Source organism: Temnothorax longispinosus, unplaced genomic scaffold (genome assembly GCF_030848805.1).
Source record: "Temnothorax longispinosus isolate EJ_2023e unplaced genomic scaffold, Tlon_JGU_v1 HiC_scaffold_30, whole genome shotgun sequence".
NCBI lineage: Eukaryota > Metazoa > Arthropoda > Insecta > Hymenoptera > Formicidae > Temnothorax > Temnothorax longispinosus.
Genome location: NW_027270121.1, coordinates 211,351 through 222,666, shown reverse-complemented (window position 1 = coordinate 222,666; position 11,316 = coordinate 211,351). Strand labels below are relative to the sequence as shown.

Below are 11,316 nucleotides of genomic sequence, written 5' to 3'. Positions count from 1 at the left end.
AAGAACCGTCTCGCCAACGCCGTACGCCTATTGGTCAAATTTTCGTTACACTTTTCGTGTCGCACAATCGAACTTACTACCGTACCAAAGAAGTTTCACTTCCGTTACACTTTTTCGTGTCGCGAATCGAACTCTCACTACCGTGCCTAAAGAAGTTTCTTTTCGTTTTGGACACGGTGTATACCTCGTGTTGTTTGGATCTTATGCAAGCCTGCTGTCGCGTCATTTCAATTTCGCGCAGACACCGCGTGTAATCGTCGAACGTTATCGACCTGGCTACGACGTTACTCTTAACACCTTTAGCCTTTTTCGTATCTTTCTTACCGTCTACTCGCAAGGCGTACATTTTTGCTCTAAGCCCGACGAATTCGGTCATTATCGCACCGTTGTTTTCGTCTTCCATTAAACCCGGAACTTTTTTATTGACGAATAGGATACCGTACGCATTATTGATCGCATAATCGCTAGTGTCAAATCTATTAATGTGGCGCTTCATGATATCATACACATCGTCGCACTTGATGTGATAAATGGGACTGTCCGTATCGGGGTACGTGACTTTACACTTGTCGCGACACAACGGTAACATGTACCCGTGATGAAATTCGTACAAACATGTCTTGGATATATCGAAGATGCACATACCTACGTAGATTGGTTTGTCGAACTTCACCTCGAATTTTCGCATTTTTATTGCTACTAAATTCTCCGAAAAGACGCTTCGGCTATGAAAATTTAGTTTCGCGATCATTGCCTCCGCACCGTATCTACCCTCTCAATGAGTCACGAGTCGCACGTCAACGTGATTGCGCACATTTTCCGTGGTTTTGCCAAACACTGCATTGTTCATCAATTTGTATAAATTTTTCTCGAAATCATTCTTGGCCAATGTTCTAAATTTCGTATTGAGGTCTATATAATCGCGAAGCCATGGAGATTGCGCGAATTTCAATATGCGGTGAATCTTTGATATACGGAGACCGTGACGAGTACACTGCTGCAGGTTGCGATAATGTATTACGTACATAACGTTTCTTATCGTATAGTGTTGTGAGGAGTTTGTCCTGCCGCTTGCCGGGTGGCTTATGGCGCGTCGGACAGAACGGTAGGTCAGTGTGTGCGTCGCGAAGATGTTGCGGATACTCCAAGTCGACTTCGAGAATGTAGCCTATCGAGGAATCCAACGCGACATCCATAACATTAAAATCGGTTACGTCGTCGACCCATTGAAAATCTGCGTATGGCAATAGTTGATTCATTGCCCAGCCGTACAGGTTGTTTACGTCGAAATACATCAGGTACGACGACGGTTTCGATGGATCATACGACTGCATGTACTTGTTGTTAGCCAGCGCATATCTGTTTGAACATTGAATCAAACCGCCGCGTATACCTCGTTCGATAAACATGACCATGTCAATGTCGGTGAGCAGTTCGAAATTGATACGCGTATGCTTTAACATAGCATCCCACGTAAAACCCGGTAGAGTATAATAATACGCGGGATCGAGTCCATAACTCGCGACGCAACTATCGCGAAAATTTTTAAAGATATCGGCCAACAGCAAGACATCGGTTTTGAGATATAAATCGCTGTAGTCACCGAGCGTTCGAATGGAGAACCACTGCCAGACGTTGACGGCGTGTGCGTAATCGCTCTCGGATACGGTGTCACCTGTCAATGAACTGTAAAACGAGTCGCGCGGTGGTAAACACAAGTCCTCCAACTTTTCGACGCAGTCAATGTATTCATATGGAAATACGCCTTTTCTTGTCAGCAAATCAAAATTTTCTGCGGATAATTTACAAAATTCGCGTTGCAATATTCGCAGTTTATCCTTGCTGAGATAAGATGCCAATTTGTCGAGACTAACGGTGAGAAACTTGTACGAATCGATAAATCGCAATTTGACGCAAGTTTTCTTATCTTTATCTTCGGTACTTTGAACGTTTTTTGTAAACAAAATGTATTTTTCTTTTGTGATTGGGAGTAAGTCTACATGTCCTTCGTACGCTGTTGCTATTTCCGTTATAATAAAATGTGCATCGTATCCCGATAAATTATGAAACACTATGGGAATGCAATGCGAATCTTTATAATTTAAGTTACAATCAGAATGCGCGGGACCTCTGTATCAACCGGTCAGGTGACAATGGTCGCGTACTCGCATGTCGTCGGTTTTTTGCACACGCGACAGTGCGTTGCGCTGTTAAACTTTTCCCACCCGTCTCGTGTGAAATCTGCCATGGGTATATTAGTGGACAAGATGGTCTTTACATCGTGAGCTAAACGTCTTAGCTCCTCGGCAAACCACGCGACGCAATCCTTATCGCGACGAAACCGATACATTGATAATAAGTCGTCGTACGAGAAACGCACGTAGTACCCTATGCTAAATACGTGATGATGCTGATATGTGTACCTGGACGTTTCCGGATCCGCTTCCATCTTCTCCAGGGTACATTCCAGGTCGGCGTATACAATAAATGGAACTCGTTCCTTCCTGTTGTGATTTTTAAAGGCCAACCACTTGTCGTTATCGCTCGGTAACTTGATCGCGCAGTCGTTCATCTCCTGACAGTCGACGGTGTGGGCTTCCAATTTCTCGCTCGTGTAGAAATAATGCAAACATCTGTAAATAATGAAATTTTTTTATATCTTTTACGTATGAATTATTTATATTATTTATTAGGATGTATACTCAACGATCACAAAAGTATTTCCGACCATGGTGTCTGTTGATTTGCGAGCTCACGAGGCGAGATAGGTTCTTAATCCATGCAAAATTTCCCACGTTGTCGTCATGTATGTACAGCAGATTTACATGTCTGCCCATTTTTTGATCGGTGAGGCGTATTGGTAGAATTGCAAGTTCCTTGTTTTTTTCTCGATGCCGATGCCGTACACGTTGATAGAGATGTTGTTGTGATTTTCAAAATTTTTAATTTGATCCAACGTTATTGGAAACTCAATGTCCGTAAGATCTAGCACCGACGTGTAATGAGGATACGACGATTTCCGGTCGGCATTTCTTTGGGCTGGATACAGAGCAGCCACCACTGACCATGCGAAACATGCATTGCTCAATGATCACACGTTTATCACCGCTCTCTTCTTTTTAATTTCTCGCGGTATTTCCACAAAACACCCCGCGTGCAATGGATTGTATTTGTTCACATTTACCGTTAAATTGAGTATACGCGACAACGCCCATCCGCTATCACGTTCCTGGAATTCCTCCAGCTTTGCTAAGATAGGCTCGATGACGTGTCGCTTGTACCACTCACACAGATCAGACTCACGAAAGTGTTCACTATTTCTCGTTGCGATACTTTTATTTGCGCGTTTGTCACCCGCAACAAATTCGCCATTAAACATTGTGTTTATTTCGAGGGGGCCCCCACTCAAGTTTTGGGCGTACAGAAGACTATGGGATTACTTGGATTACGCTGGACTACATGGGACTACGAGAGATTACTCGAGAGTTCGTGAGACTACGCGAGATTACGCGGGACTACGCCGACTACGCGTGATTACGTGGGACTACGCGAGATTACACGTGATTACGTGGCACTACGCGAGATTACACGTGATTACGTGGGACTACGCGAGATTACGTCGGACTACACGAGTTGCCTCCAACCTAAACTCTTCATTGGTATTGGTTATCTGTTAACAGTGGCGTTACATAGCTTGGGGTGTCTGAAATTTAAATTTGATAAGAAATGTTTTATATGAATACTTTAGGAGTTACAGTCAATTGTGTTAACAATGCAATGTTTTGGGCTGGAATGACTCCAATATCTTTTAGACAAAAATGTAGGTGATTTATGAACATTATTTTGTAATGGGAAGAGCAGTCAGAAAATAAAAAAGAATTGAATTTTGACATTACAGTGTAAGAAAGAACTAGTAACATCTTAATATATAAAAAATATCCAAGAATGTGTGTGTGGGTCTGGGTTTTTTTCTGGATCGGTATTCTTATTAGTGTCCTTTCCTTACAATTAGGTTCACTGTCAGCAGAAGAAGAATCTTTCAATGTATATTTAAATTCTGCTCGAGTATCTGTAGAAATGGCACTTGGTCGATTAAAAGCTAGATGGAGAATATTACACAAAATTAACTGCGATTTTAGTTTTGCACCAGAAATTATTGCAACCTGTTGCGTATTACATAATTTTGTTGAAAAAAAAAAAAAGAGATTTTTTACACAATGGTTACAAGAAGTTGAACAACTAGAACCACAACCAAGACCTACGACTAATACGGAAAAAGATTCTATGGATGGTACAAATGTACGGAATCATATAAAACGATACTTATCAGAGAATTTTCCATTAAGAAAAGCGTTAATACGACCATAAAAAAGTATTCCACATTCAAATCATTGCAATTTACCATAATTATAATAGTAATTATAGTGGAATTATATAGATTCGAAAAATTACGCTTTATCTTTTAAGGTATATTATATTTAAGGTATACTAAATGTAATGGAGTTATGTAACTAATAAATAAAATATTTAAAATATTGTTTGATAGAAATTATATTTCAACATTAATATAATCAGTTTAATTATATATCAGTCTTATACTGTTAAACATGTCAACCTTTAGTTATATCTATTCTGCAAAAAAAAAACAAGCCGTAACAAAATAAAATTATAAAATAAAAGTATATTGCCATACATAGTAACTATCATAATATTAAAAATACTGAATAGGTTGCCGGCCAATAACGAGCAATGTTAGACGTTAAAATTCAAAATTTATTAATGTAACATTACAAATGGTACGTTTCGGCAACACTGTGCCTTCCTCAGCCAATTTTAACAATTAATTGAAATGCCACGAATCATGTGTCAAGAGTAACAAATTTCCACATCAAAATTAACATACAGATAACATTGAGATCTAAATTATTACATACTGATGAAGTCCTTAAAGTATTGACAAGGTGTATACTTGCTGAACAAAAATTCGGAATCGTTGTGTATCAATCTTAATTACACGTCGAATGATAAAATCCATGATTAATTCCTCAGTCGGCAGTGAGAACGAATCGAGTCAATCTGTGATTTTTTGTGAGTCACACACAAGATTCGACACGATACAGTTCTTTCTGAAAACTTTACTAACTCGAATTTGCTATGGTCTCATTTACACTTTCATCGTAATTATTGACTCTTGATTGTGACGGACAAAAAATCACAGATTGACTCGATTCGTTCTCACTGCCGACTGAGGAATTAATCATGGATTTTATCATTCGACGTGTAATTAAGATTGATACACAACGATTCCGAATTTTTGTTCAGCAAGTATACACCTTGTCAATACTTTAAGGACTTCATCAGTATGTAATAATTTAGATCTCAATGTTATCTGTATGTTAATTTTGATGTGGAAATTTGTTACTCTTGACACATGATTCGTGGCATTTCAATTAATTGTTAAAATTGGCTGAGGAAGGCACAGTGTTGCCGAAACGTACCATTTGTAATGTTACATTAATAAATTTTGAATTTTAACGTCTAACATTGCTCGTTATTGGCCGGCAACCTATTTATTATTTGACACACACGAGCTTGACCTTTAATTAAAAATACTGTATTCGAGTATCTTCAAAAAAATATTGCAACCTTTTGCAAACTAATACTTTTGTAAAATAATACATTATAATGTAGGAAGAACATGTAGAAAAAAATTAACATATATAAAACGTTAGAACAAAGATAAAATATTAGTATAATATATAATATTATAAATAATTTCTTTGGCATTTGGCAATGAGTATAGTTTGAACTAAAGCTGTTTGGATGAATTCTCTTCTGGAGTAGTAGTTTCTGTTTGCGGCTTTATATTTTCTTTCCCTTTTTGATTTACTTGATTATCTTGAAAGATGTAGAAGGACCAGCATTATTCATCTAAAAAACTTATATATCTTATATTTTGTTAATAAAATGTCATTATTTAAAGTAATTTTATTAATACTTACAGGAATTAATTTCAAAGATGTATAATTATTTTGAGGAAATACAGGAATCTGAGGCCTTAATGTACTTTGCAAAAATGTTTGTAAAATTAAATTAGTTTGCTCCCGTTGAAAGTCACGTTCTTTTTCTATTTCGTTTTGTTCCCATTCCCTTTGTTTTTCCATCTCTTGTTGAATAAATTCTTTTTGTAGTTTATCTTGTTGCTCTATCGTTGAGTTTAGCATAGTTTGTTGTAATTCCAACCATTTCTCAGTATAATTTTCCAAAGTAGCTTTGTAACTTTTTCTTCCTATGTAAAGTATATATTGCGTCTATTATAGATGAAATGTATTAACCTATTCAAAAACCAAATTATAAATTTATTTTTACCTTAAGGTTTGACTAGTTCCTTAATATCTTGAAGGTAACATTGTAGCACTAACAATAAGTCATTCTTAAGTACCTTGGGACGGGGAAGAGTACAGATGTACTTCTCAATATCATAGTATCCATGATTATCCATGGTCATACTTTTCAACTTACGGTTTGAAATTGAAAACCAAGAACACATACAGCCCAGGCCTCTTCTTGAATGATCGGGTGCTTTCACTGGAGCTGAAGTATCAGAATATTCTTGACTACGCCATGTAGGTCCACTCATGTAGCTAAATGCAAGAATTCTCCCCACAACAATAGACTTGCCCTCAGTGAAAGCACACCAATCACCAATGATAACTGTTTCTTCTCGGTGGGGCACCAAGCTTTTCGCATTGGGAAGAGAAAGAGAATCATGACTGACCTGGTTGGTTTGGACTCGTAAAAGTCTATCACTACTCATTTTAGTGTCACCGCTACTCAAAAGCCAACAGAATAAAGTTTTCTTAATTATGCATGTCTTGCCATTCCCATCCATCACTTTAATAAATGGGCTTGTAGGTGTGACCACTACATCATCATGGTTTTTTAATCCTAGTGAGCCACTTGAAATTATTAGAAGGTCTTCAGTAACATCGACCAAATCTTCATCAATTTCACCTTTTTGAAAGGTTTCAGCATCTGAAGCTTGCTGCTCTTCAGAATCAACTGCTTGCTCCTCATCCACAGTGTCATCAGCATACCTCAACAAAGTTAGCCCCCCCAAATGGATTATTGATATATTTTTTTTTACCAATCGTTTGGTGGTTGATTGGCAGTATTTGGTACCGTATTCAAAACGTTCGGTAGTTTTTCGTTTTTCTAGGAAATCAAAAACAAATTTTTGATCTTTTTTTAGCCCCCCCACTTTGACTGTGGTAGTTTTTTTTTTTTTTTAATCGATTGGCGATTGATTGGCAATGATTGATACCGCATTAAAAACTTTTGGTGTGGTTGCGCGTTTCTTTAGAAAATCGAAAAAACAAATTTTTGATCTTTTCTTAGCCCCCCCACTTTGACTGTGGTAATTTTTTTTTTTTTTTAATCGATTGGCAATGTTTGGTACCGCATTGAAACCTTTTGGTAGTTTCGCGTTTTAAAAAGAAAGAATTAATTGTCAACAAATTTTTAACCTTCTTTAGCGCCTACACTTTGACTGTTGGGAATTTTAAATTCCTTTTTTACCAATCGTTTAGTGGTTGATTGGTAATGTTAAGAGCTGTAAGTTATTGAAAATTTTATTTTAACATTCCAGTTATGTATAATGACGATTGCACACATTGTGGGCATTCAGGAGCGCATACGTATGTACACGCACTAGGCTCTGGGGTCACATGCGCATATGCTCTAGGGCTTAAGCGGGGAGCACACACTTCTGCACAACGCATAATGCGTGAGCATAAGGAAATTGATTGGTCCATACACATGTGCATAAGAAAATAGACCAATCAATTTTCTTATGCTTACGCATTATGCGTTGTGCAGAAATGTGTGCTCCCCGCATAAAGAAACGGATTGGTCTATTTCCTTGCACATGCATATGGACCAATCAATTTTCTCATGCTTATGTTTATGCGCTATGCAAGTTTGTCTGGATTGACCTTAAAGGCCATCGCACACAAAATTGCATAGGCTGCATAAGCATATTCGTATGTATTTGACCGGAAATGAATGTCCGGGAAAGAATCTACCATATGAAATCGTTTGTATTTCATATGAAGACTTTTGAAGTGCAATTGAAAAGGTTTGTGAGTCATTTGTTTAATTGTAATTAATTAATTATTTTTACACCATGCATTTAGCCGAAATAGATAAATTAATAAAAGTTTTTATACGGAATCGTTTGTATTTTGTATGAAGAGTTATGAAGTGTGATTAAAAAGGTTTGTGAGTCACCCAGATAATTTTAATTAAATATTTATAAACTTGGTAATTAGCCGAAATATAGATTTTTAGTTATTCATGTTAAAAGAAGAAGGCGCTAGTGTTCCCGAAGGTCCGTCTGCAATCAGAATTAATATGAACGTTTTAAAAATTATTTTATACTGAAATAAATAAATATACAGGCTAATAAGCCTGTAGCTATAAGCGATAGTTGCTAATTAAGTTTGTCACTCATATTTCCATCTTGCAGAGGACCTCCGTAACGAGATCAAAGATGTACACCAGCTGTGCAGGGTGCAAGAGGTTATCTCAAACGCCCTTAATTGGGCCACAGTCCAATTAAGAGCGACTCAAATGTCATTACCGCTGAGAAGTACTTCTTGCCATTTAAGTCAGCATGTCAGAGCTAGTCACTACGGATTGTGGTGACACAGCACTGGACTGCCTGCAGAAGTTAATCGCATATAGCCATCTCACTGGCAATGTGCCTGATTCAACGGAGCCTAACAAGCTGCTGATTGTGCGCATTGTCGAGACAATTTGCGGTTGCTTCACCGGTCCACAGACCGATGAGAGTGTGCAGCTGCAGATTATTAAAGCTCTGCTGACTGTAATGACAAGCCAGCATGTGGAGGTATACGAGGGTACGGTACTGTTAACAATTCGTACTGTTTACAACGTTTACTTGTCGTCGCGCAACCTGGTGAATCAAACAACAGCCTGTGCGACTCTCACGCAGATGATCAACGTGATCTTCGCGCGAATGGAGACTCAGGCGGAGGAAGAGAACGTGAGGCTTGATGGGGAACATCAGCAGGAGGGTTCTGTCATAGCAAACGGCAAAACTGAAGCTGAGCTAAGCCTTAGTTAGCTAAGTCTAACTCATCTTCATGAAACTTTACATTGCGTGCGTCTATTTAATGACGATGGATGTAGAAAGCTCTTCAAATCACTTCGAGAGGATTATCAAAAGCGATCTCCTTATATCGCATATTTAATCAGATGTCGTCAGGGATTGCTGTCGACATTAGCTCACTTAGATAGGTACTGTTTATATATAAATATCATCTTTGTATGTAATGTATAAGTAAATGTAAGATGTTTAAATGTAAGATGTCAACCGTTTAATAATATTTTTCAGATTATGCGTGCGAGTTAAGTGCGATCGGGATGCTATCAATAATCATCTTGTATCCGTTTGTGTGAGGGTATTTTTGGAAAAAAAAAAAAGCTTTTCTCCTGCGAAGAGTTTAAAAAGCTTACGCTAGCTGACGAGAAACAGGATCTCATAGATAATTTTCTAGGGAAGGTCCACGTGGAAATGGACAACGATCCGATTTGGCAATGTACATGAATATAATTATTTATCTGGCAAATGATCTTAGCGGAGTGCTCAGAGACGTCTGAACTTGCTTCTTACTTTCAGCGGCAAGCGCCAACCAGTTAGATTTGGCGAGAGTCGTGGTGGAAAGAACCGTCATGGCACGGGTATACCACAATGCGCTCTATCTAAATGAAGATGGAGATGTATATAGGGACCAGCTTTTTCACGGTCATATCAATAAGTTGGCAAAGGTCGTAACTTCAAATCACAGGGACCTACGCATTTCAAAAGTTTATCATTACGAATGCCCCTGGTCATGGGCGCAGGCTGAATTGGCTGTGATATCGGCGTATAAGACTCCTAGGGATAAGTTGCAGTGTGTATTTTGTTGCGCGACTACCATCGTGAATCTCTTCTCCATGGCGTCGGAAAGAGGCATACCTGCTGCCGACGATCTGACTCCCGTGCTGGTCTTCAGGTATGTCATAATCAAGGTATGCGATTGAAAAGAAAATTGTGATTTTAGCAAGAAGAGTGATTGTTAACGTGTGCTTAATTTCAGACTAATCCGCCGTCGTTGTATCGACTGTTCAATATGTAGACAGCTTTTACGGGAATCGATTGGAGGGAGAAGAACAATATTGGTGGACGCAGTTCTGCGCCGCGATCGAGTTAAAACAATGGATTAACAGTTTCTCAAGAGTATCACGATAAATAAGATTAGATTCGATGCTGGTGATAATGTAGAAATGTATCATAATCATAATTTGACGATTTCATAAAGAAGAAGACCAATATTTTGTGTAAAGCTAGCTGAACAGTTTTATGCTTCCAGTATCAATTAAAATTCTTAAATAGCCTCTTAAATAGTCTAACTGTTAGTTCTTTCGCACGTTATTATGTAACATTAGCAAAGACTGAATCAGATTATACGTAAAGTGTGGCTTTATCTTTATTTGTAACTCTATTGTACAATGTCACAGGACATCGAAAAAAAAAAGAAACGTTTAGATATTCTATAATTTATGTACAATACAGAACTTATAGAGAATTGATAACCATTTAGCAGGATAAACTGTGTTGGCGTACTCTTTCTACATGCGCACCTTCCTCAAGAGCCGAGACTTGAACCAGATCCGTGAAAAATATCGCCAATTTCGTAGAGCTTTTGTACAGTTTTACTTTAGGAATATCGCGAGAGAAAGAAAGACTTCGGAGATTTTTATCTGAATCGATCGACATAAAGAGAGAGCATAGTAAAGAAGCTATTAGCTTTAGAGAATTTGAACGCATAATACTTTGTTATAATACTATGAGCGAATTAGTTTACGTCACTCTGTCAAGTTTTATTATTAAATTACTAATATATCGATATCGGTAGTTTAATAATAATACATTTAAAAGCGCTCAATTTAAAAGTAGGGCAATTCTAATAAACGACTGTAAAAAAAATTCAAGGTGGAACGCAATGGACAATCCGGTTGCTCTGACATGCTAACTTAAATGGCAAAAAGTACTTCTCAGCGGTAATGACATTTGAGTCTTTTAATTGGGTTGTGGCAGGGCGTTTGAGATAACCTACTCTTCACCCTGCACAGCTGGTATATCTTTACAAACTTAATTAGCAACTATCGCTTATAGCTACAGGCTTATTAGCCTGTATATTTATTTCAGTATAAAATAATTTTTAAAACGTTTATATTAATTCTGATTGC

The 11,316-nt window shown here is 37.8% G+C and overlaps 1 protein-coding gene across 4 annotated transcripts; it reads left to right on the top strand.

The window, feature by feature from the left end:
• The first annotated feature begins 9,162 nt into the window (after positions 1–9,162).
• On the top strand, positions 9,163–10,676 carry LOC139824231 (GTPase-activating protein and VPS9 domain-containing protein 1-like). Of its 4 annotated transcripts, none has more exons than XM_071796738.1 (4): positions 9,163–9,321; positions 9,419–9,623; positions 9,704–10,079; positions 10,203–10,676. In XM_071796738.1, exons 2-4 carry the CDS (start codon positions 9,599–9,601, stop codon positions 10,288–10,290), a joined length of 489 nt encoding a protein of 162 aa, XP_071652839.1. In that variant the 5' UTR covers positions 9,163–9,321; positions 9,419–9,598; the 3' UTR covers positions 10,291–10,676. The 4 variants fall into 4 exon arrangements, with proteins under 4 accessions (XP_071652839.1, XP_071652837.1, XP_071652838.1 ...); XM_071796736.1 differs by having other exon boundaries at positions 10,164–10,676; XM_071796737.1 differs by having other exon boundaries at positions 9,704–10,095.
• The last annotated feature ends 640 nt before the right edge of the window (positions 10,677–11,316 follow it).